This window comes from Sparus aurata, chromosome 19, assembly GCF_900880675.1.
Source record: "Sparus aurata chromosome 19, fSpaAur1.1, whole genome shotgun sequence".
NCBI lineage: Eukaryota > Metazoa > Chordata > Actinopteri > Spariformes > Sparidae > Sparus > Sparus aurata.
In genome coordinates, this window is record NC_044205.1 from 6,355,136 (window position 1) to 6,382,697 (window position 27,562).

Consider the following 27,562-nt stretch of genomic DNA (forward strand, 5'->3'; position numbering starts at 1 on the left):
TTTGGAGAATGTAATTAGCAATTACAAATGGATCTTACATGCAACATTTTGAGGGACAATGTTTAAGTTCATTCATTAAATTGCGCAAAATTTGTGGTTTCTTTTTTCAACTTGTCAACTAGCGTAAGTTTTACATTTTGTTTAAACGTCAGGGAAATTGGTTGTTAGGAACATCCATATACTGGACCAGCTTAAGCTGAGCAACAGAACATTTAGGCAGATATTAAAGTGTTAGCAGAGATTCAAACTGAAAACAACCCAGCATCAACACAGCACGATGAACAGTGACACAATTAAATGTGGGAAGTAAGTTTAGGAGCAGAAGTGACATATAATGCATTCAAAGCCTCATCAGGTACCAAAACACTGCACAACAGTTCATTATATACACAGACAAGGTTTGACAACTTGTAACCATTTTATCTTTCATCACATCTACTGGGAGGTAAACGACAACAAAACATGGGTTCGCAGGATTTGGATTAGCCAATGCAGTAACTTACGGGAGGATGTTGTATTAAATCTAGGGCTGTCAAACGATTCATTTTTTTTAATCGCAATCGATCGCATTTTGTCCATAGTCAACTCGTGATTAATCGCAAATTAATCGCAATTTTTAGGGCACATTTTTTTTGCAAATGATAATTGAGACTCGACGTACTCATTTCATGTCCACAGTACGTGCAGATAACTTCTGTCCTATCAACCGAACCATCTGGCAGTGAAAGTGAATTTGCTGTTCATAAGTCCTTTCTCCATTTCCTTTCGCTTTTTTTTTCCCGAACCGCCAACTCGGCTTCTTCTTCTTCTGATTCCCTTTCTTATTCTTCTGCCACCCTCTGGATCAAGACTACAGGTGCCATCCACAGCCGTAAATCATACAATGCGCTTTTCTTTTTTTTTTTTAATACCAAGCGTTAATCGCGCGTTGAAAAAATGAACGGCGTTAAGAGGATGTTGCGTTAACATGTTATTAATGCGTTAACTCTGACAGCCCTAATTAAAACACAAAGTAGAGAGGGCAAAGCAAAAATGTTCAGCTGGATGACCCTGTGTTGGCACCATCAATGCCAATGAATGAAGTAACGTTACTGTCAGTGTGAACATGTCTTAATAAAAGCACATGAGCAGCATGACTTTTTTTTTTGAATCATCAGGCTGAATATGACATTTCATTTGGAGTTCAAGTTTTATGTTGGAATCAGATTATACTGCATCCATACATTATTTATGGTAATCTTGTTGCTACACTAATAAATAAGAGGACAATAGTGTGCATTTCCTTGTCATGTTGAAACAGAAGTGCCACATGTGAGCAGAGAGCACATTCATGTTGCAGGGACAGAAGCTGTCATTTTTTTCTGATGGAACATTCAATCTTTCCTATTGCATAACAAAGACTGGTTAAAATGAAGAAGAGAAGAGTGTGGAAACAAGAAGAAGTGGTAGGGTTGATAAGACACAGCTGGCCTTCTAAGCAAAGGGCTGCTGTTGATAAAGTGCATGAGTAGCACTGTTTCAGTAGCATCAGAGTCCTGAACAACTATTAGACGAAAAGCTTTGTGGAAAGACTGTATTGGAGTTGATAGACATCTGGTTGACAATTCAAAATATACTTGAATGCAAATTTCTTTTGTAAATTAATTTTTGAAAACTAACCACAGTCCACAAACACATTAAACTTCATCACAAATGCTGCCCTGCAGGGTCAGCACAGAAACACTTCAAAGACAGAGCTTTAAAAATTCGGCAGCACCCGAGGGTCACTGCACAAAAGCCACAAAGCTATGTTTGGTGGCTACAGCGCAGATAATTTAATGCTCTTCTAAAAGCTTCTGAAAAATATTTTCGGGTTTTGGAGCGGAGGTTCTGAGACTGATGCCAGCCTCGTGTCTCTCTGGAGGAGATCCAGCACCAGACATTCTGTAAAACACAGAGCAGATAAATGCCCGAGCAGAAAATAATGTAATACCAGCGGCTGTGCAAGCACCACACCTCTACCCCCAGTTTGTTACAGGTGAGGAATGTGCACATCGGTCAGAGGATTTGAACTGTTTTCAGGACACAGATGGGATTTCCTGCCGGTCTTGGAATAACAGGAATATTTTTCACATAAATTATCATTTAATATCCTGAACTCACGTGGCAGCAGAGGAAAGGTTTCAGCAGTGTCCTGCTGTTTTCAGTTAGATTTGCCCGCTGCTTCTCAGTTTCAGTCCAACACACAGCAAGTGCTCGAGGATGGAGGCCAAGCACTGAGAGATGACGGTTTGGCTGAACTCTTCTCAGACTCATCAGTCACAACCAGAATGGAGCCAGTGTGCTGCAGCTTTAATTGGGATTTTTAGGGAATAATGTGGTAATGGTGGAGTCTAAATGCAGATGATTGAGTGTGTCCTGAGAGTGAGGCTGGGGTCAAATCTATTCAGATTCCACTCAGCCCAGACAAACCAAACTGCATATGGTAATTAGAAAGCTTTAATGTCAATTCTGACAGAAGTTAAACCAAAACATTTTACTGCGGCCTCCACTTTCACGCAGAAAGTAATTTTAACAATCATTTTAGACAGACGAGAGTGTTCACGTGGGCATATCGCTGCACAGAGGAACACAGGCCCACTGTTGACATTCATACTGCACATTTCATCATTTAACCTTGGTTTATTGCCTCTACTGGCAGCGTGCGTTGAACTGGACTTAAAGAAGTAGGTAACAGTTAGAACTGCACCATCATAAAGTTCAACTTAACAATGTGTCGCTTTGGCTCTGATGAAGCGACATCCCACAACACTATCTGACTGGATAAATGTCAAAGTAATAACCTATCAACAGGAATAATCTGAATCGGCAAAGTAACCAGTAACTTAAGTTATCAAATAGCCGTAGTGGAGTAAAAATTGCCACCTTTCCTCTGCTGCTGTGTGTGTTCAGGATATTAAATAATCAGTTATGTGAAAAATATTCCTGTTATTCCAGGACCGGCAGTAAGCCCCATCTGTGTCCTGAAAACCGTTCAATCACGCAACTCATTATGGCTTCATTATGCTCACTGAAGTTATACTTTGGATTCCACAAGGCTCGTTTATTAGTCGCAGAAGTCGTTAAACAGCTGTTTCTTTCTTAATATGTGTAGAATGTATAGAATGATACATTTTCACAAGCAAACTCCCACACACTGTCTACTATCTACTTACAGAATTACTAATATTAGACATCAGCCGGGGAAAAAAACATATCAGTCGACCCCTAGCTACACCAATTACTTTGAAGACTCTTTATTTGCAATCACAAATGAAAGAAAAGCAGCAAATCCCCCTTTTTAATAAGCTGGAACAATCAAATGTTGGACATTTAGCCTGAAAAACAACTGAAACCATTAATTGATCAAATAGTTGGTTTCAATTGAATAACCAATTCAATCAATTAATCATTGTTGCTCTATCGAATACTTTAGTTTATAACTTAATCCCTGCAGAACTAATGACATTACCCTCAGCCCCAGCTGTATTTAATATTAAGTGTGAAATTAGCAAATGACAGCATGTCAGTGATAAACCATGCAAAAAGACATAATCAATACATCACTGAGCTCTTGCACTGCACCTTTAAATATCTCTTGAGAAAGAAAGGCGAATGACTAACTGCTCACTTGAAACTGAGCAACAACCTCAAAATAGCAGTGATGTCAAGAGACAATGGGTGCCCTCTTTTGCAAAAATGGACTGTTTTGTATCAGACAGAAGAGCCTTATGCAATGTGCACCATATGCCCAGACAGAAGTCCAACACATGCCTGGAATAGCAGAAGACAGCACAGGCACTTTTCTACAGTAAATGTTTCATTGAACCCAACATCAAGTGCTTTACTGGCAAACTGCAGGCAGATAGAAACTGCTATTTTCCGACAGGGAAACGTTTGTTAGGACCTTATTAAAGCTACCTGGGATTCAACTGAACAGTTTAAACAGAACAAAGCTGGCAATGGCTGCCAGCAGCTGATGGAAAATCATCCAACTGGAAATGGAGGAACAGGACAGCAGGAAATTCATTGTTATAGGACATGAAATCCATCTGCGGGCAGAGCAGACATCCCCTCTCTTCTATAATAATCTAAGAGCACAAGGATACCCCCACACGCTAAAGATATCACAGCTAAGACATATTCAAGACAAACAAAGCCACATATTTTCTGTCCATTGTGTCTCATTTCAGGTCACCTTGTGTCCGGGGCTGCACACAAACACCTCGTCATCATCCTCGCTGGCTCTCCTGTAACCTCTGAATACACTGAATGCACGACGCATGATGATGTGCTGCGACCATCAACGGTGACGGGACACACACTCACCTCCCTCCAACACACAAACACACAAACACACAAAATGCCCTTTTATCCGTTCTGTCTGTGTAATGGTCCGGTTGAGGGTAGGAGTGAATCTGATACTGACTCTGAAGAGGCAAAAGGGGAACAGGATCTCTCTACCCCACAAACACCAAGCACAACACACATCTAACACAACAGGAAATGAAATGTTGCAGCTTCCTCTATCAATGTGGTTCTGTGGGTTTGAGTCAAACACAGACACAGACAGAGGTCTTGCGGACAGCAAACCTGCAGTTTGGAATGTTTCACCAAACATTTAACCTTACCACTATGCTCCATACACCAGGGCAGAGAGTGTGTTAAAGGAAAGATAACACCACTCATCACCACTGTGCAAGCATGTCGTCCTGCTCTCGTCTTTCACCTGAACAAACAAAACACTAAGGAGATGTTCCACTGAGAAACAGGACTTTAGCAAAGTTATTGCTTATTTGGAAGAGCAAATAAAAGGATGAAGATGGAGAGGAACGTAACAGAAAGTAAAATAACCCTGATAGGCAGAGAGGTGAGAGATTAAGAAGTGATGAGGTAAATTAATGCTTTGCAAGCAGCATACTAGCATCAGTTAAGTATCAACGACAACAATTTCCTCAACATTTTGCAACGTGTGTTGTAATGCAACTAAGCTCTTTCATCATAACAGTCGATGTCTTTTGTCTCAAACAAACATTATTTCTGTTTTTTTGGTTGTTAAGTGTTATGTTTTTTTCTCTATAATCACTAGAAGCTGCGTACAGAAGTTTCAGAGGTCTTTCATTTCTAAATACGCTTAAATTCACACATTGCATGGATCATCACAGGCCAGGGCAGGAAGGCTCTGCAACGGGTGATTAAAACCACCCAGGTCATCACTGGTACCATCTACAGAGCATCAGTGACATCTGCGAAAGTTCACATTAAAATACAGTTGGGTTGTCGAGGTCAACACACTATATGAATGTGAATCAAATACACTTCTTACAGATAAAGTTATGTTATTTCTTTTCTCTTACACTGAACGCTTGCTGCTTAAATCCACACGAGAGCTGAACAATCCAACCAGTGTGATTAGTTATGTTATTAATTTGTTTCAAATATTTTCAGGCTTCAACAAATCCGATTACAGTATTTTTGTTTTTGGATGCTGTGTTACCATATACCATTTACCATAAGCTAAGAAGCTGAGGTTCGATATCACTTACTAACGCAGATAACAACAACCAGCAATGAATGAACTCACTCATCTATTACATATTTATATATGAGGTCCTTCCCACAATGTACCTGCAGACCTCTAGTTAACCCTACAGTTTAGGGGAGAGTCGTATATATGAGGGCTGGATGTAGTGACGGATATAGGCAGGGGAGAGAGAAGTGCTGTTGAATGCGGAAGGGTCTGACTGCACAGCCGTGATAAATGAGTTTCAGTATAGCATGAGGTACAGTATAGAATCCCGAAAAACTGCATTAGAATACATTATGCAGCCTGCAGAGTGTGTAGGCACGCCCAACATGGAAATATGTGATTAATTCAGCTCAGAGGTCTAATGGAGTATGTGAAGGCAGAGGGGAACCAACCAATACAGTCTCACCGAAGAGACACACACAGCAAAAGCAAAAGAGCTGATGAGAATTGGCTCACTAATGAAGCCCGATGAGATTATGCTCTGCAGCGTGAACGCAGCTTACTGTAGCCCTCGTATTTATCACCAGGTTGGGAATACTACTCGGTGTTTCCCCCTTCCTCCCCCTTCTCCACTCTACCCAGCGTCCTGTCCCACTGTGCTTGTTCAATCATTTGAAAATGCCTGCGCCTCGCACCATAAATTATTCTGCTCGTAAAAGAAGTGCAGATCAGGGTGAGGGCAGCGGGGCTGTGGAGTTGTAGTTATAACCCAAATCCACTAGGTGTCTCCCTCGGGTTGGAAGGGAGGAAGGGGAGCAGGGTAGCTGGTGAGTGGGTGGGTGTCTCCATCAAATGAATCTGGCCATGAGGTGAGTTGCTTGAGAGGGAGGGCTTTCTCTTGGTACACACATGGTGTGCAGCATCTCCATGCTGCACTTTGAGACATTGTTACTATCTGTGCAGCAGTTTTCCCAGAGACGCAGCCCATGCATCCACACGGCAGCAGCTCAAATGCTCCATCCTTTCTGTTATCTTGAACAGGGCTGTGATGTAATTCAGTCATCTTGCTGCAGCTGATTCAGAAACTGCAGCTGATTCACAATAATGCTGCTGCTGCAGCAGCCAGCATCCTGACTGACAAAGGAGATAGACAACATTACATCCGTTTTGCAGTTCATACTGGTGTATAACAGAAAAGAAAATCTTTATGATTGGACTGTATATAAATAACTAGATGGCAAAGCCCCAACACGTATCACTTATCTGCTGCGGCCGTATTAAAACGACAAACCTCTCAAGGGTTCAGTATGCCTTAAGAGCCTACATCATAGACTCTTCCAGGCTACGTCCCAGAACTTACTCTATGCACTTCATGTCTTGGCATGTCTTTGTAGTCCCTTTCTGATTGGAATGACAAAATAACAGCGTATGTTTGGACCATCTCCCCTAAAATCATTGGTGATTCAGTTGATCGGGGACATAAAAACAAAAGCGGCTGTGTGTAGACTGTAAAAGAGGTTGAGAGGGAATATTTTTGAGAGCTTCCCTTAAAAAACAATAGTCATATGAGACTCCTAGACAATATACTTCATCACATTTTATATACCAGCTTATTAGCTCTGTCCATCTTAAAGAAATAGACTAAAACAATCCCTCATCAGTATTATGTTCACCTTCACCTCTTAAATGATTCAGGTGCCTAATGACTTGGAACTACTATGCATGTCTTTATTAGGGTGTCAAAATTCTCGAAATCCATCATTTGATTTGACCTGCAGTTTAAAGGTCACAATTCGATTTGATCTGTTTATTCTTTTCTCAGCACTGATGGCTATGCATTGATAGATTCGCATCAGAATTTGTGAAGATCAACAGATGACTGGTTTCACGACCAACTGTGATTTACATTTTCAAATGCTGCTGTGAAAATATTGTGGTATTTCACCACAGCAGTTCTACTTTATCCTGATGGGGTTTTTTTTTTTGCAGGTTAGGGTCAGACAAGTTCCAATAATATTTACCAGAAATGAAGTTTCCAGAGTTTAAGAAAGAATTCCACCCTTCAGTGATTCAACAAATCTCTGACAATGTTATCAGTTCTGTTCAGTACAGTTTTTAAATCAAATTATTGACACCCCTAGCCTATATGTCAACATTTATTTTCTGTTTCTTCATAATAATTTGTCTTATATGATGTGAACATTAAACTTTGTTTACTGTCCTCTTCGATTGTTGTCTTTTTTGGCCTTTGTATGGCCTTATTGAGAGAGAGAGGGGGGTGACATGCAGCAAAGGGCCCCAGGCTGGGACTCAAACCTGGGGCCGCTGCAGCGAGGACAAAGCCTCTGCACGTGGGACGCCCACTCTACCAACTGAGCTAACGTACTTCCTCTTTAAGGCTTAAATGTTTGTACAGCACATTGAGTTGTACTTAATAAACAACATGCAAAAGAAAAGTGGAAGCATTTGTCAGACCTGAACAGACACAGATCTAAGTGTCACGACACCCGTGGCGACATAATCACATCAGTAAGGCTTAAATATTGGCTCTGCGCTGCATTTAAAAAGGTCTTTCCTTCTTCCGTCACAGATGGCATCGATGTTACACCTCAGCGCGTGTGTTCTCCCTAACTACGTTACGTAATGTGATTGTGTAATTGAATTAGATGGAAGCAGGTTAAAGGAAGTGTGGTGGGGTGGTGGGGAGCGGCGGCATGGTGACTGACTGAACTGCATCTGTGACCATGGCGACACCTAACCAATCAGGCGGTCATGCAGAGGAGTGTTTGAAGATGGACCGTGGGGTTAAGAGGGGAGGAGGGGAAGCACAGCACCTTTGAGCCAATGCATCAATCCACTCTGCTCCCTCTGTTCTTTTGTCCTCAGTCCTCTCATCTATGTCCGCTGACCTCCTCCATTTCTCTCTTCCGTTTCCCCTCTCGGCGAACACTCCCTGGCCTTTTACTCTGCTGCATCCTCTGATAATCGTGCACCAAACCTCTTCGGCCATTCTCTGCCTCTCTCGGTGCCAACGCCCCTCTCCAGCCCCTCCCCCCTCCCCCCTCTGCTCCAGGAGGTATGATGCTGATCATGATGGTTGTGTCCATATGACCAGATTAACCTACATTTCCACCTCACTGGGTGTCAGACCACGTTCGCCCACTCCCCCATCATCACATTTGTGGCATTTGACAAGCCGACCCCCCTCCCCTTTCCTCTTCCTGAGCAGAGACTGACAGAAATGTTATGTTAATATGAACACAAGAGCAGATGCTTACAATCACACACTTTCCTAGGCAACCAGTTCCAGTTCTCTACTGTAGTCCAGCGAGGCATGGTGAACGAGGATTGAATACTTGAGTCTGGGTTGAAAAAAAAAAATTTAATGGAATGCGAATATTGACTTTATTCACACATACACAGGTCAGCAAAACATGAGCAGGGTTTCTGAGTGGAAGCACAAGAAAATCAAGAGAAACCATAAGATGAAAGTGAGTCGGCATCTTTTCACTCGTCAGGATGACGACAGCTACTTTCATTTCACGGATCAGAAGACTCGGCAGCGCTCACAACCTGACAGAGACGAGAGCAATTAACCTTTTGGTCCCGAGCTGATAGCGCTCAGCTAAAATGTCAGTTTGTGTCTGTGGAAATACACCCCGCTTCTGATAAAACTCTAGTAGCTCAACAGACGCAATGTCTATAACTGGTCTGATAGACACCGCTGCTGCTTGGAAACTGCAGACAAAGGAGCTTCAAGGCTGCAGAAAAGGGCGCTTCACCAGATTAGAGCACAAAATGGTACAATCATGTAGAAAACAAGCTGTAATTGACAGCTCATCTAAAGGTTTTATGTTGAGATGATCCGTTTTACATAATTGCAGATCTACAAAACACAGAAGATTGGTCAAGCAGCATCTATGCTGTTTTCATGTCTTCTGTGTGAGCAGCAGAACTGTGTAGCACACTGCCTCTCCAATCATATTCTCCTCCTGAAATGTTAATAAGGAGGATGGGGGAAGCCTCCAGCTCCCCTCCCTCATGCACAGTCTCATGACGCTGTCATTAGCCAAGAACCAGTCTGCAGTATTGGGCCACAGATTTTGCAGTATGAGTGTGCCAGTAAATGAGCTTAACTAGAGCGAGGGAATCAAACAATTCATATCTGGGACAACACGTCCATGGTTATTTTATAGGCGACCGATGGATCACAGGGTTTTTGGATTCTAGTGGGGACTAAGGTTCGAGTCGGAGCGTGAAAGAAAACACAGATGAGCCAGAATCAGCCAGACATCTCCTTTTGAGTCCAGTTCCTCTCATTCAAGCATATGGACACATTCCTCGAGTGTTGAAGAATGTGTGTGTGTGTCTGTGTAGCTCAACTATCATCAGATCTGTGCAGCACAAGAGCATACAGCTGCTGGTGTGTGTGTGTGTGTGTGTGTGTTTGTGTGTGAGGATGCACAGTTGCATGACACACAATTGGAGACCATGTTTTTGCACATGCTGCTTACTGTCAGTGTGCATGATATGATTTCTGTAACAGGCTGCTTTGTCCCAGTTGCCCTGGCGTGTTTTCTCCTCGTCTCTCTGTAGTCGTCAGATCTGTTCATCTGGGCACAAACAGCTTCTTTTGCATAGTCACAGTCCAAAGTCTGCCTGTCTGAATGCAAGCTGTCCTAAAAAGTGAACAATTTTTCTACTTTTACGTTTACTTTCTATGTTAAGACATTGTTAAGAACCTGTGAGGTTCTCAGTTGCTCTTACAGTCGAGGCAAACTTCATCTGTGGAAGAAAACTGAATGCAGAATGCACACGACTTCATGTTGAGTGCCCCTGTCTGAGACCACAACATTACACTTTACAAATAGTACATTCCTGGGGCGCACAGAGGACCAAAATGGGTCAAGAATATTAAATAAATATTATTATACTTATTACAGCACTTTTTACCCTCTACCAGTGACATTTTGTTGCCAACATTTAGTAATGGAACTTATGATGAAATGCTCTTGATTGATGATGCTCACTATATTTTTCTTTTGTTATGACCTTTGACAAAACATATTACAGCAGTAGCATATAGAGCTGAATTCAAGCTCTAGACAGTACATACAGATTACATGTGTGTCTGCACATGTGTCCATATTAGTCCATCATGAGTGAACAACAGTCTCATCTTATGGCCTCATCTTATAGCCAGGCTTGCCACAAAGTCAGAATATCCAATTGAGAGAGAGCAAAAGTCCAGTGTATTTATTATTCGTTGAGATGGTGTTGGGATGGTGTAATTTATTAGAGTTAATAGAGTAACTTCAGTATATCACACAGTACGCCATCTTTTTAAATGTAGCAATCATGTTCTTTTTCTCTATTTTTCCATTACGTATTCTGAATATGGTCTTAAATGTCTAATATGAAAAATCTGAATAATGTTAAAAATCCACACCTTTATGAGGGACAATCATCAGTAACTGGGGGTCACTGTCAATAATCCAATCTAACTACCCATGCTGCTGTCATTGTCGGCCGCACCTGTCCCCACAGCAATGACGGTCCCTCTAGATGGTGAAACACACCAATAGGTTGCCAAATTCATCAAGAGGCGGACTCACAGGGCTAGATGCGAGCTAGGCACTTATATGCTAGCTAGCTGGGCCAACAATACTCCATTGCAAAAGCTTTTGGGGCTTCTCTCTATTTTCTCTACTGGTCTGTTTACTTCCCCTTGGCAGTTTGTTCACCACTGTACACCACTTTGTTAAATACAAAGTTACTGAACTAAGAAAATAAAGCCCTCAAAGCTAACAAGATCGCGAATGGTCAATTTGCAAACTCGCTTAGCTCGTTCACATCATTTATTCAAAAGACGTTGGTACCATGTGATTTGTGACTGCTATTTGTGGAGCAGTTTTTACTCCATCAGGAGGTTAATGGAGAGTGGATGGTGAAGACAGCAATCGGGGCTCTGCAGCTCTTCATCCCCTCAAAATGCAATTGCTCAACAATGTGGTGGGTCAACCAGCCAAAGATTTGCCTAGATTTACTTCAAACATGTGTGACTTCACAGCAATTCTATAGGAATTAACTGAATTTGCCCCAAAATCTCACCATTTTAAATGCTGGTGTGACCAGGCTTTTTTCCATCTCAGAGGAAGGAGTGTGAGCAAGCAAAGGGGCTGGATGTGCACATAATGCAGAGACTCCTGCATTTCTCTCTTCCAGAGGGGTCAGAGGCCACAGATCCACACAGCAGGTGTGACATCCGAAACCCCCAGCAGTCCCCCGCCTCTTTCTTCACTCTCTGCTAAAACCTGAACTCAGATGCGCCACTTCCTTAAAAGCTGCACAACCGTCTCAAGCCAGCGTCTGTGCTCAGCGATCAAAGTGTGAGACAGACGGCCAGACTTGTGGGACGGGATGACAGAGCAGCACTGCAATCTGTTACCCACACAACCATCCAATAAAAAAAAAAGGAAGAACAGGATGTGATGGATTCTGCGTATACTCCTGAGAGGGCAGACTAAACAGGAAACGGCCCGGTAAATGAATTCTGGCTGCAGAAGTCAAACGACCTGCCAGCGTCGTGACAGCATCAATTTGTTCTGTTTAGTCGCAGACAGGTTTGGGGGAGAAACATATCGACAACGCGCTGAAGTAAAATTCAATTTCTTTAATGGAACAGGCATTGCCAAATCTCTCTCTTATTACTCATTTCGAGTGGTCTTTGCCGTACAAAGACTATGTGTGTTCAAAGTCGCTGCCATCGGGTTTTCTTCCACTGCAGGGCCAAAACAAACAGAGGCTCTGCTCTGTGCTGACACCAATAAAAATGACACGTTACATTCTCACACAAGGGATAAAAACTGGGTTAATGAGTGCCAATGCAGACAGTTTTTGACAAAACTACAGAAAAATTATCTTCAGGATGTGAAAAGAGCAACATCCAGGCTACAAGTGCGTCTGACACATTTATGGCTGGTACCTGATCCATCTACCAGTCCCTCTGGATTTTAACACAACAGCAGACAGCGCTGCTTTAATTTTAAGAATGATTTTGCTAATACAACAATTATTTCTCTATATGTCTCTCCTGGTTGCAGGGAGCACAGAGCTGAAGCAGAGACTTTGCAGCGTTCCTCTGTAGCTGATAGCTAAGCCCCCAGTTAATGACTAATCCTGCCCTCATGCATTCAGCGTGATTGGTTCAAGCTAATTACACTAGCAACCTTCTGTGGGCACTGAATGGCTGGTTAGATGGGCTGAGGCAGGGGTAAAAGCGGCGTGAGCCTGTAGAGTTGAGGCCATCAAAGTTCACTTCAAATGATGAAAACGGATTTCAATTCAATTATGTCCAACATTTGATGGTTTCAAGCATCTTAAATGTGAGAATTTGCTGTTATTCTCTTTTACATTATAGTTGAGTTAACATTTCAAGGGTTTGGACAATAGCCGGACAGCAATCTGAAGATACTGAAATGGACTGAAGCAAACTGTGACGGAATTTTAACCATTTTCGGACAGTATCTAGACTTAATTATTAAATAATGAATCACATAATCTAAAGATTAATAGATCAAATAATGATAAAAAAATTAAATCAATAAATAAACACGCTAGTTGGAGCTATACTTCATGGATCTACAAAGTTCCAACAATCACATTTTGGCTTGGAATTGAGTTAGACTCATGATGAAATCCTAAATACATGTCTGTTGTGTTCCCTCTGTAGTATTTATCCATGCTAAATAACCCGCTCTCCTGATCTCAGGCTTATGTTTCTCCAAAAGTTGAGTCGGCTCCACTTTTCCACAGCAGCCAGCTGCATTGTTTTGCAGCCCCCCTGTGGCCAGCACCAGCACAGCCAAAAAGCCCTGGCCTCATTAAAATTATGGGAAAACCTGCGTTTTCGCCACAATGCCGGATCCAATGTCAATATAATAAAACACATTGTTTAGGTGCGGCTCTAATACTGTGTGATGACAGAAAAATATCTATAATTTCTTCTTGGTGTGGTGAAAGACATCATGGCATCATCAGCTTTCACTGCATGCATAGTAGAGTGTCAGAGTTTCTCTCACAGAAGTATACATGAGTCAACACATATGCAGCATTTTACTGGTTGCTAATTTGGTTGGAAAGTCCTGTTAGCTCTCTGTATCATTTCTCAAAAGCAACAGGGGAATAGCAACACTGGAGACAGGTCTCCATACACAAGACAAAAATGGTCTCAGACGTGTCAACTGACACTTCAAACCAATTCCTGTTTTTTCAACCTTTGTTGGTAGAACGTTACTCCACATCTTTTTGTACCTGACTGAAAATGTACGCAGGCATCATAAAAGAACATAATCACTTTGTGACAGCGCATTATACTAGAAATCAGCTCATATTAGACAAACCTCCAGTAGCTCTCCCTCTCTGTGTTTAGAAGTGCTCTGGAAGGGAGCTGGCTGTGGTTTAGTCAGTTATTAATATTCCCTAAAATATTCCTGCTAATCTGTTCTGTTTGTGGGGAAACAGATAGAGATCTGCAGAGGATTTCTGAGAGCCGGAGGAGGCCAGAAAAGAAAAGGGGGGATATACAACAGAAACTATCACTCTCCTTTGAAATGGAATGATAACATCTGGAAAAATATTAAAAGCAAAACCTTCAAAATAAGGGAGTTAACAGAATACGGAAAACTTCTTGGAATACAGCAACGATTGTTCAGTCTTTGAAGTGAAATTGGACAGGAAAAATAAAGGAAGGATCAGAGTACGGCAGTACATGGCCAAAATTAAATGGACACCCAAACATTACATGTGTGGTGATGGTGACTGTTGAAGTAATCTGCTGCTGCAGTAGCCTCTGATCGTCAGATTTTCTGGATTTCCAGCAGATTTTTGAACCTTGCTGTAGGGATTTGCTTCAGCTGAGGTACAAGAGCATTAGTGAGGTCCAACACTAATGTTGGGCAACAAGGCCTGGCTCAGAGACAGCTGTTCCAGTTCATGCCAAAGTTCTTGGAAAGGTGCACACCAGCTCATCCAAAGCAAAATGGGGAAACGTTTTATTCTTGGATCTGACTGTGCGCCAGGCCATCGTCATGCTTCAAGCCACAACCATTAAGTGACTGACTGATTAGTCAGTTGACTGACTGGTTGTTTTGAGGAATTTCTTAAGAAGAAATACCTAAATTATTTTGGCTCAAACTTCTTTTTTTTTATTATTGGCCAGTTTTCTTGGACTTCGATGATTGAAAATCTGTTGGTTATCGGGATAACGGACACTTATTTCTTATAGACAAGATCATTTGGCAGAAACAATGATAATGAAAATAAATAGTTGCAGCTCTAGTCATGGTGAAAGAGGAAAGGGTCAACAACAAACTGTGGTCAAGAAGAAAACTATTCTAAAAGTCACTGCATGCTGTAGTACTAAGATTCCCCTTCATCACACAGTGTATATTTGCCAGTGCACTGGACAATGATTGCCAGTCAACTCTGGAACCATATTCCACATATCAGACTTCCAAAGACTTTCCTTGCTAACTAGAACAAGATTTCAATTATTCTAGCTGCAGACTGTCATTGCTGTCTAACAGTTAATTTGGGGATGTGCATCATGAATTGTGTTTTATTTGTAGCAGACCGGACCAGCACACGAATGAAAAGTCATTTCTGTGGCACATCAAAGACAGAACATTCACATTCTTGTACAAACTCTCGCTTTGAGACAACAGAATTTATGCACGCAAACACATCCCATTTTACACATGTGTTACACAAACAAACACACATTCTCCACGTGCCTAATAAAACCATGAAAAGTACATCAGCCTCAATATGTAAAGGAACAAAGAGCCCTCAGAACGTCCTGTTTCAGTGGATTAGGTTTCAAGAGAAGCAGATTACATGAAGTAGTGAAGTTTCTGTGTTGGACTGATTAATTAATGACTGATGTGCACATGTTGCTAATTTCATTACACATCATGTAGGCTGCCTGTGCGTGTGTGTGTGTCTGTGTGCCTTTATCATCTGCAGCAACTTGAGATAAAATCTGTCACGTTTCTATGAACCCTGAGCAGCGGAAAATAAAATAAAAAGCGTCATGCAATCCTACTGCCAGTATGATTACATGGCATGTTAAACTAATAACCTGGTATCAGTTTGAAATCTTGAGTTTATTTAAGTTTAAAAATGCAAATAAATCAATCAAAATGAGTACACTTCCAACCTCATCTCAGGATCCAGAAATGTTCCCACTGCAGACGTCAACACATCAAGCTAGGATTGTGACAAAAGCAGATCAAGTGACAGGCGTCACAGCACAAATACCAAATATATCAAAGAGTCATCTGCAGCAGAGCAGAGATATCAAAATGTTAGATAACAGGGACGCCCCAGTAACATTTATTCACTGCTCCTCACAGGTTACTAAAGCCTACATCCCTGCTGATAGCAAACTGATTACATGCGTGCCTTCTACAGAACAATACAGACACCAGACTATCAGCTGGGAGACAAAGAAGAATTTAGTCATATTGAGCCACACCAGAGGAAGTGCCGTGCTACTAAGGATGGGACAATACATGATTTTATCACAGATCCCAATAAAGACATTTTTGGGATTAAAAAAAAAAGAAATTAAAAAAATCACAATAAATTGAAGTGGATATCCAGATAATTGTACACATCCGTTAATAATAATAATAATAACCATTAATAATTCCCCAGCCTGGGTTCATTAAAGTAATTCTGTCTATCTATCTACATCCACACTTGAATGATTTGAAAAAGCTGACTCACTCGCTGCTGCACAGTGCTATGTTGGACTCCTGATTTATTTTGTAATTGGTATTCTGTGATGCAATAAAAAAAATATTTCCCCACAAAATCTAAGGTTAAAGTGATTAAGTGAAATTTTAAGAGATAGAGAATATTCAGATGAACAGGATTGTATTGTGAATTGTGTTTTATGTTGGACAGGGTAATCGTGACCTGTTTTTTTTTTGTTTTTTTTCATATTGTTCCATGCATACTTATTGCCATCTGAGAGGTCAGAGTCAACTGGTAGAGACTGTGTCTTGCTCAAGGACACTTTGGCCGAGTATGCTATTGTTGGCATTAAGGCATCAATATCAACCTTAAAGCACTCACAAACTAAACCAAGGTCTCATGCACGTGCCTTATGTATCTCATGATGATACCATGCCTTATATTTGAGAGGTGTGATATTTACCAAATTGTTCAAAGGCTGGCTGTATACCTTGTTAAAAAAAAAATGGTATACAGTTTTTTATGTGCACTGCTGAATATGAGGCTTGAAGAGTATATCTCTAATAGACAGCCTACAGTAGCCTAGTTTAGTGTATAGATGTCTAAACTGAAGTAAGGTAAGAAAAAGACCAGATTAAATTTGAGGCATCAGATAGCAAAGTCTATATATTGTGTGGCTGCCAGGAATGGATACACTGTTCTGGGAAAGTCTTAAGCACCTGTTATGAACAAGGATTTGCTACACTAGCGCCCTATAGATAATCATGCCTGGGTCTTAAAGGGTATGAACCATGACACCATGGTAAGGAGTCACAAATACAATTTAAATTTCTTCATCTTCATCTTCCATTGTGTCACAATTTGATGGCACAATCTTGTCTCTCAGCCAAGACTTCTACTGAAACCTTTATGGCAAAGTGGAGAAAAGGGCACAACAAATCTAATCAACAATCCAGGTTACTGGAGGCAATGGATGCAAGTCACTCATTATTTTACTTATTGCATCCAGTCAAACCCAATCAGTCAAAAAAAGGCCACATTTTTTAGCATGTTTACATGTTAACTGACATTAGAACAAGAAAAAGGAGTCTACCAAAAAACAGCAGTCTTAATGGTGTCATCAGTATCTAGGACTGCATCCTACTGAGGTTTGACTGATTCACTTTAATTATCTTGACTAATTTCAGGCGTTGCCGATGGGCTCCGGTGGTCAATAGACAAATTAAAATGAACAGAATGGGAATGGGTGACTGCTATCGACCCATACAGCGTAGTTCTGTATTGAACAATACAGTAATGGTTTGTTGTCGCGGTGGGATATGGATATCACAGGGAACCTCACAAATGGGTTACACTGTTACTGTGATAGTTGTGTAGAACTACCACAGTAACAGTGTAACCCGTTTCATTAGGTTGCATTACACTTATATAGGCATTTTCACAGCAGACATTTTGACTTGTCATGGTAAGAAAAGCACATGTGTTCTCTATTGCTATTAGTTTCATCTGTGCTTTTCCTGCTATGACAAGTCCTAATGTCTGCTGTGAAAAATGCCTGAAACGGAAGCAGCTGAATAAAATCAATCATCTATACCTGTGCTTTACCTGCTGTGACATATGTGAAAATGTCTTTCATGAAAAAGTCCTAGACTGTGCCTCTAATCACTCCCTATGTGCTACATGATGCACGACCCTGTGACATGCCCTTAAAATTGTCCAGACTGGAACGAAAATAGTGTATGTATTATACATGACTTTCTGTGAACAATCACACAATGCAAGGTTTTAAAATGACCATTTTCCCTTTTCAACTAACTAAATGGAATAGAGTCATCATTAATGTTATAACTTACACCTTTGCTTTCCCTCATGTGGAATGGTCTAATGTGAAATAGGTCATCTGCAAGATAGTCATCAATTATAAGGTATTATAAGAACACTGTATCTGATATACAAAACATACTTGTAGGAATTATTATCTACACAGATGTTGAATTTTTGCATAGTTTTTGGACAATACTGTCATGAGAATTTATCAAGTTCAGTAAAACAAGGGTGTCTTTACGCACCAGTATCACAAGACAACATGCTAAAGACCTCGGTGCCAAATAATCAGTCCATCTATCTATTAGTGTGTTCTGATCAACAATAAAATGATCAATCTTTTTTTAACTACATTCACAAACATGCCAACTTCTTCGAGGAGTTGCTTCTATTATTTGTCATGTATGGGTTAGGCTTTTTTAGATCAAAAAAGGAAGTAGATGATAGTTTGAAACTTTTTGATTTTATGACATTTTCTTGTCAAAAGAATTAACTAATAGAAGAGGTAAGGCCGATTAATGAGGGATAAACATAATTGTTAGCTGCAGCCCTTGTAATAGATGTTAATGTATTATTGCCATATTGATTGAAAAACACAACAAGCTGGCATAAAATAAAATAAAATCTCAATTACAAAGCAGTCAAGTTAAGGAAATGCTTCATTGTTTTTTCCAGGTGAAATTACCCTTTAAACTAGGCCCTGATTTATCTGAATCCTAACTTCCCCACAGATTTGGGGGTTGACAGTCATGACGGAGTAGACCCAGAGGGCCTGGTGGCAGTCGGCCTGAGGTCTATTGATGCTGTGCCACATGAAGTGCAGAGACAGCGTGGGACACAAGGGCTCTTGGTACAGAGAAAAACAATGGCCAGTCAGCCTTCAGTTACTACAGCTGAGCAGCTGACAATGACTGGACGAGAGAGAAAGAAATGAAAGGGGGGTTAAAGAGAGGTGTGAGGAGTCACAGAGGTTATTTGGCCCTTGCAGGAGGGAAAGAGCCGGCCAAAATGCTGTGACACAGAGTTCCAGACAGAACTGGACCGGAGCAACAGAGAATAATAAGCCAAAGTAGGTAGATCAGACAGCTGTGGTTACGGTGGAGAATTGGGGGTGGAGAGGGTAAAGCCAACATGGCTTAACAATCTCTGTCTTTTCTCAGTCTTTACTGTCCTGTGAGGAGGGCAGCTGTGTCAGAACTGAGCAGAAGAGGGCCTTTAACCTGTTCAATACTGAAGAAAAGCTTTAATCACGAATACAATCACCTTTGTGCATGGACGTGAACGCACAAATGCAACCTCAAGGCACTGTCACATCTCACAATATCAGCTGTGTTCACTGACAGACTCTGTTCTCATCAGCAGGCCATTCAAGTTGAACTGCATTTGCCCTGCAGTTACGTGAAGGTCAGAGGCACTTTTTATTCTTTCTCTGGATCAGGTATTGACTCCTTTTGATGCTGAAAGTGGACACTGAAAACAGCCACTAAACTCTCCTCAGTTATGTAACACAAAACCTTAACAATAGACAAGCAAGTGCCCCTAGAAGGAACTGAAACAGCAAGCATGTGGCTAGGAAGAATGACTGTTAAGGTAATGTAGCAGGGAAACAAGAATCTTAACCTAACTATCAGTTCATACAGCTTTTTAAGCATGTATATTATGCGTTTTTAGGCAAATATATGTATTATATAATACATATATAATTTATATATAAGAATCTTAACTTAGTGCTTAGGAACCATCAGACTTCATACAGATTTGTATATATATTTCAGTGATTTGACACACAGTTAATTGTTAAACAATAAAAATTCAGTCAAATGTTTTGTGGACTACGAAACTTCAGCCGACTTTCTATCAGGAGGATATAATGACTGGATTTCAGTTTTGGGTGCTGTTCCTCTAGGCATTTTTCAAATTTGGAAGACTTTGTACAAACCCTTAACCGTACAGAATCAATTTACTTTGATCATTTTCACCTGATAACTACGAAACAGTAATAATCCAACAGAATACACAGTTAGACCAGAAACTCAGTGGGTCTTGGTTCTTGTAATGGTTTGACTGCAGCACTGCACTGACAAACTAACACCTGCTCTACTTTCCTCTCAGCCAAGTAGCCTAAGCCTTAACGCCGCCCGTCACATTAATTCATCCTGCTTTTAGTGGAGAACAAAAGCTACTCACAATGTAGTGTGGGCTCCTCAGGTATGAATACATGTTCCAAAAGAAGAGAGGCGGGTCCAGTCGGGGCTGCAAGGTCCCGAGCAGGTATGTGAATGTGGCTAGCTACTGTTAACAACCTCGCTGCATCCAGACTGTCGTCACACAGAACAGAGGAGGCCTCAGCGGCTGATTAAAGGATCTTAAGAGATCTATTTAGGGCCGTGGTGCTCGCCTTAAATAGGAGTGCTCATTAGCCGAATGACCTGAGCCTCTCAGAGACACAGGCAGAGAGAGGGACGGAGCAAGGAGGAGTGACAGAAAATACAGAGCAGATGAAGGAACATAAAGAGAATGAGACAGTGGATTGCTTGACGGGTGGCCGTGCTCAAAGTTCAGCCAACATGTCATTAAAGGTCAGAGGCTGTGAACCCGGGGTCGTTAAGTCTGTGGTTCACACGATCCAGTTACACATGCTCCTTAAACTGGTCTGCCTGATACATCAATATTGAATCATTACCCTGATATAAGGGTAGATATTGTCTTAAAGAGGTCATATTCCGCTTTTTGGGTTTCTGCCTTTCCTTTATTATGCTGTGTAGCATTTTAGTGCATGTAAAAGGTCTGCAGAGTCTAAAAGCCTTATGTCCACACAAAATGGACTTACTCTTTCCCACAGAAAACACTGATCCTGGTCTGGAGTCCATCCTTTACTTCCGTAACTTATGTGCGTCACTATGTAACAGTAATTATGAAAATGACAGTATGTAAACCTACTGTGCCAAATACAAGTATGTATCCGAATATTATCATACATTAAATTAGCATACTAAGACCTCTTTAATATGTTAGACCCTGCCACCTTTGAGTATTCCGGTTTAAAGGCTGCAATACAGTAAAGTGAGTTTTTGAACTTAACAGACTGTTCTACTTGCTTTTACCCACTCATTATATCCACCTTACGGATGATTCACAAAATAATAACACAATGAAATTTGTGATAAAGTATCATTTGTCATCCCTAAAGTATTGTCTCAACATTGATACCGAGGTATTTGGTCAAAATCATTGTGTTATAAGTTGTTGTTGCCCAGCCCTCGCATTTATGAGGTGCTTTTGATTTTCAAATTCAAATTCAAATTCAAATTCAGTATTAACAAGATCATTCAGAGTGGTCCTGTCCATGGATGAATGTGGTTTTAATGTGGCTTATTTCCCTGTCGTTGACATTCTATTCAGAGAATACTATCAGCTTCTAGGTTGCAGATACATAATGTGTCTTCTTTTCTCCAGTACAGTTTCTACAACTACTGTAAATGTAGTTGTGGAATATGTCTTTCTGTCAGAAACAGAGCCTGCCAAGCGCTGAATATTCACATAATTTCCATTTGGTGAGTAAATCTTGTACGACTCTACACCATAGTGACAGTTTGTACTGAAAGTCAATTCAATAAAAAAAACTGCTGTAGTCGTGTTTTGGTGTCATTTATCTCCATAGATTTATCTCTGCTTCTCTCTTCTGCTGTCTGTCTTTAGCATCGCTTTCAGTGCTGAAAAAAAAAAGTTAATGTCACGAGTCAAGCTGAATCGCGGTTTTAGAGAATGATGACACCTCTACTAAAAATATTATATTATTTCACAGATATATCACCCAGTCCTACCTGCATGAAACAGAGAAATAAGCCAAAAACAACTTGGAGGTCTAATCTTAATAGGGTCTGAGAAACACAAAAACAGCGCAACAAAGAGCAATTTGAGGCTCAATTATACACAGCAAATAACATCCAAAAGGTTGCACTCATCAAACTGCCAAAATCTGCTGTCATTTGTCCCCTTTGTCGGGTGTTGGAAGAAGAATATGGAGATTAGAATTTGGAGTTGTGGTAAGTCTGCCACCAGCTGTGTGTGAAAACAAAGTGATCACAGCTGATCCCAATGCCTCTGTCAATGGTTTCCTCCCAGCCTGTCAATGGAAAGGTCAGCCAAACTAGATGAGGATGATGACAGATTAGTGCAATTATCTACCTCGTTAGTTGAGCAGCAGATTGGTGGGAGGAGCTAGCTGTCATGGGAACGTCACAGTTCTATTGTGATGAGCCAGGTATGAGAGGCTCAGTGAGAGTGTTGTGTGTGATAAAATTACTAAGGCACTGCTCCAACAAGAGCATGCACCTTTAAGACTTGTTTAGGAATGTGAAAAAAAGGGTTTTGAAATGAATGATTGTGATTGCAAATAGTTGGCTAATCATATTTTCAGGAAATTTACATGGAAGTTAAGCTCAGGAATTTTGGAAATCTTGCAGAAATTTCAATAATAACATTGTACAGTTAACAGTGAACATGCTTGGGGTGAAAATAAAAAAAACAATATGAAATGTTTTAGGTAAAACTACGCCCATTTAAATACACAATGTAATTTCTGCCATTAGGGGGTCTCTCTATGAAAATAAAGAGGGGGGCAGAGCAGGGGCGTCGCTAGGAGTGCAAAACATCTGGGGCTTTAGCCCCGTGCAGTGTTGCCTCAGTTACCTTGAAAAAGTAATCTGATTACTGATTACTGATTACTCCTTAAAACACATTCGACGCTTGATAGTACTTTGTCGCCAGCACAGAGTGTACTACAAACCTTAATATTCTCATCTTTAGCCGAGAGGAACTCAAAATAATGACTTTAATTCCAGCTAGAAAACGCATCTCTCCCCTCCCTCCATTGTTGTTTGTGTTTGAGTCGCTGCGTGGTGTTACACGAGAGTTGTACTCCTGCTGAAAACGTGACTTGTCACAAACGTGACATCACTCCCCTAGACAAGAAGAAAGAAAAAATATATATTTTTACTAAGGAAAATGACAAAAATAATGATAAGAAACTTTAATCTGATAACTGGTCTGGAAATCTAAACGTGTTAGATTACTCGTTACTGAAAAAAGTGGTCAAATACCAACATCACTGCTCGCAGAAAGAGTCTTTTTTTTAACAGGGTTCGGGGGAATTTCGAAAATTGGGCTGTTTAAAGATGCAATTTCAACATAGTTTGAGAAGGAAAGGAAGGCCAATCGTCGGGATCCTCATCGTCATACCTTAATCACAAATAAAGCTTATTTTCCCTCACTAGGCTGAGTAATGTTTACGTTACAGATATTATAGCCTGTAATAAGACCTGCGCTGTGTGCATAGGCTATTAGAGCAGGTAGAACATTCCCTTATTATTATAATTTATTGGCTTCATTGTCTATCTGCATCAGGCCTACAGTAGGTATTAAGAGAAAAACACTGTCAATTAATATCGTCGATAAACCCACAAACGTAACAAAAATCTGCAGCATTTAATGTAATAAACCCACAAATGCAATACATTTTCCACAAGAGCCGCACATGTAATTACTATTACGTTTGCAGGGATTTGTTTGTGGGGACGTGAAAATCTTTATTGTAATAACTTCCCACAAATGTAATAATACAATGAATAATGGTCGTGGTGGTTGTTGTTTGTTTGTTTGCCCATACACCTACTGATACTACTGACCGTGGGTGCAAATTCCAGCTGTTGACTCCGCTATCACACAACGGATCCCCCATGACCAAAGTGTCAGTTGGACTTCAGAAGAGCTGGAATTCAACACTACTAGAACTGCTGTAAGCTGTCTGTTGGACCGCTAGATTTAAACTCTACAATCTGTCATGTAAATTCCCAACTGAGTGATGATTGCATTCATTGTGTCATAACATTTTTTTAAAAAACGAAATAACGAAATAACGTAATTTAATTATAATTAAACATATTAAAATGTACGCTTTGGTGTTATTTCGCTTTTGCGGAGATAGTGTTCATTGTTCCTGTTATCTTAAAAGAAAAAACAATAGGGAAACATTTGTATTTCTGTACTGTGCCATGTAATTTGTCCCTAATTTAAAAAATTTAAACGAAAAAATGTGTACACAAAGTACACAACTGAACAGGATGTCCTAAAAAAATCTTTAGACATTCTAACCTAAAATGTGTACATACTATATCTTTAATTGAATTGCAACCATGTACTGCATTCAGCAGATCACTCTTTCATTGCATGCACAGACCATTTGTTGGCATCCCATTAAACAAGAAGTATGCAGAGTACGTTCTCCCATTACATATAAAGGCCCAACAACTGCAATACTACTGCACTGTCTGGGCAAAAGACTACAACTTGATTTAATTTTTTGAGTGAATATTTCATGTACGTTGAATGAACTTGTGCTAGTTGTTGCAACAGCAACTAGTTGTTACCAAATGAGATACAGCTTGAGTATGAGTATGCTAATTGAGAAGTTGGAATTAACCTTTTTCTACTAATTTCTTTTAAATGAGTCAACTACTTTTTTTTTTAACTTTACTGAATTGTTTATTTCTTTCATTTGTATGAGAAGGGATTTGATTTTGATGCCTGCTTCTGAAAGGGTAAAAAAAAAAAACCTCTATGTGTACATTTTATTCACATTATTTACAATAAACTCCTGCCCTAAAGCCTTAAATAATAGTGATTTTCCATATCAATGTCATGTTTGGATTTATAGAATCATAACAAATTGCGAAAATGACACTACAGCAACAAAAAAATCCCCAAAAAGCTAAATCCATGATGGGTCAAGTATTGGCAGAACCAGTCTACGACCAAAACTGGCTTACCAAAGTATGCTGATACATCGGGGCACCTGCTTCAAATCAAAAATGAATCCCTGATTATAGCTTCTGGATGGCAAGTAATGAAGCAATTCAGCACTACAATTATGGATGAGTCACTGTGTAAACTATCAAGGCGCAAAGAAATAATTTGTGCTGTTGAACTGTGCTGCACCCACATGGGAAAACACATCTTATCATCATCATCCTGCCTCGACAGGCGACTCCGCTATCATTCGGTACCAGAACACTAAACATGATGGAAAAGCTAAGTTAACTTCACGTTTAAAATCAAGGCCTAATCTTTTATTAGCTTCATATCTGCACATTAGTTTCTGCTCTTCACAGAATGCCCCGTAGCAGAGACAAAGACGAGTGTGTCTGCATGAGCTCAAACAGATGATGACTCATTACTGGTAAGAACAGAGAGGGAACACCTTGGTGCCGCTGCGCACTCTGGTTGTGGCGCATCAGGGTATTAACCCCAGTGAATCAGGTTAATTGAAAATCAAACACGCAGCAAAGAGTGCTTTTATCTGACAATGCCTTTTCAGCTGCAAAATAAGGAAAAGCATGGTACACTGTGGTGTGAGTCAGTGTGCAGCTGACACTTTGTCACTGTGTGATTGTGTTTGAATCATGCATATGTATAAGTGTTCTCAAGTACTGATTTCTTATGCTCCAAATTTAATGATCCCCCTCTTCAGCATGTGACCCAGATAAGCACCACCCTGCCACCCTAGAGCTTCATGTGGCATAAATTCCACACATCTCTCCCTCTTTCCTCCTCTGCTGCCACACTCCCACATAATCCTTTAACTCTTTGCAGAGTGGTATAGGGTGCATTTGCAAGTGGTATAAGGGTATGTGTGTGCAGATGTGTACATTAACAGGTGACCAGAAGCTAAATTGTTCAGGTCATCCGTCAGTATCACAAGCCCCATTCATACTGCCTTTCAAGGTGGGAACCTTGCACCGATATTATGCCTTGCCGTCTGTGCTAAAGTTAAAAAGGTGGGATTGGGAGACAGTTTAATTCCACCGCTGATAAGCCAGCAGACATAGTAACAGGGCAGCAACAGAAGCGAGACGCATATATGTGAATGAATGTAAATGCAGACTAGGGCTGGGTATCACCAGGTACCTCGCGATACGATACTATCACGATATTTTGCCCACGATAACGATAATATCACGATACAGCGATTCTGCGATAATCGATATATTGCAAGGAATTTCATCCACAATACATCACGATATCTGTGTCACTGAAGAAATTCAGAATTTATTGACTGCACTGAATCCATTTCACAGGAATTACAAAACATTGTCAATCAGTTTCACATGAATGACAGCCAAGTAAACAAAGAGTATATTGCACAGTGTCTCTTCTTAACACACACACTGACTACAACTATCATTAAATATCTATATGTGTGGGTTTCAGAGCTACTTAAACCATTTCTTTTAATGTTATTTGGTTGTATACCTATGTTTGAATAAAGATAAAGCTGTCCTCCGAAGAGGGGTGGTGGGGCAAAAAAAAAAAATAAAAAATATATATTTTTTTTTTTACATTTTTAAATATCGATATTTGGCACCAGTGTATCGATAACGTACCTCAAGACGAAATATCGCGATATATCGTAGTATCGATATTTTGGCACACCCCTAATGCAGACAGCGCAGAATGGGAGTGTGTCCGTCTGATTGGGTTCACAGTCTGACAAATTAAAGAGAAATGTCCCACACTTCAACCCAAAAAGTAACATTACAAGACCAAGCACCAGTACTGTGGTAGCAGGTCAGGTCTTCAGCATCTTATAGGAGTGGAAAAGTCATTCCGACTCCTCACATTTCTGCCCCGGTACTGAGAGCTCGGCAGTTCCTGAAGTTTAATGGCAATGATTATGTGCTATGATTTCAAACTAGAATTTGTACTTGTCATGTCTTAGTAACTGTCTCTGACAACCTATATAGAAGAAAATCACAGTGACGGTCAGCACTCCCGACCGAGACTTCAGTGAACTTTCTCCCGGAAAACAGCATCTGTGCAAGCAGGTGAAAAGCCAGACAGGGTTCACTATTGACTGATGGTGATTGGTCAAGCTAGAAAGGTCACAGGGTCCGCCACGTATAAACAAACAAAAATAGTATCAATTGTGTTGTCTTTTAAGGTCAGTTTGTTTATTCAGTTTATTCAGTCATGAATACAAAGAGAGTTTGTTTATTTAGCTTGTTTAGTCAGAAAAAAATCTGTCAAAGAAGATCTTTGTCTTCTGATTAACATTCATCCCCTTGCAGCAACACTGAATATTTAAATTTAAAAAAAGGGTGTAACAAATAATTTGGCCTCTTTGGGCTACTGGAGACTTAGACAAGCTGTATGAAGCCATCTTATCAGTTTCAGTTTTCTGAATGTTTTTATGAGGATCCAGAAATGGGGGTGAGGAGATCATTTTCACAGAGACTCCGCATTATCTGTACAGCGCAGGGTCGCCAATTCTCCGCCTTTGTTTGTTCACACTGAACCAAGCAACGTAAAGCCGCACCAGTGTGTCATTTAACACAGCACGCCGGTGCTGCAGATCCAAAAGAGGTGTGATGGTACACGTCATGATGTTGACGTCTGTGTGTTTTTTTCAACGCGTTTCTCCCAGTGTCGACC

At 40.5% G+C, this 27,562-nt stretch overlaps 1 protein-coding gene across 9 annotated transcripts in view; it reads right to left on the minus strand.

The window, feature by feature from the left end:
- The window catches only part of arhgap12b (Rho GTPase activating protein 12b), a 67,516-nt gene that overhangs the window by 17,130 nt on the left and 22,824 nt on the right, over nt 1-27,562 (minus strand). Inside the window, exon 1 of one of the 9 annotated variants that reach the window (XM_030398528.1) lies at nt 4,217-4,371. The exons of the other annotated variants lie outside the window; for them this stretch is intronic. Within the exon in view, the coding sequence (XP_030254388.1) occupies nt 4,217-4,303 (87 nt within the window). The 5' untranslated portion in view covers nt 4,304-4,371. Of the gene's footprint in view, nt 1-4,216; nt 4,372-27,562 lie in introns of those variants that run through there. 9 annotated transcript variants of the gene reach the window in all.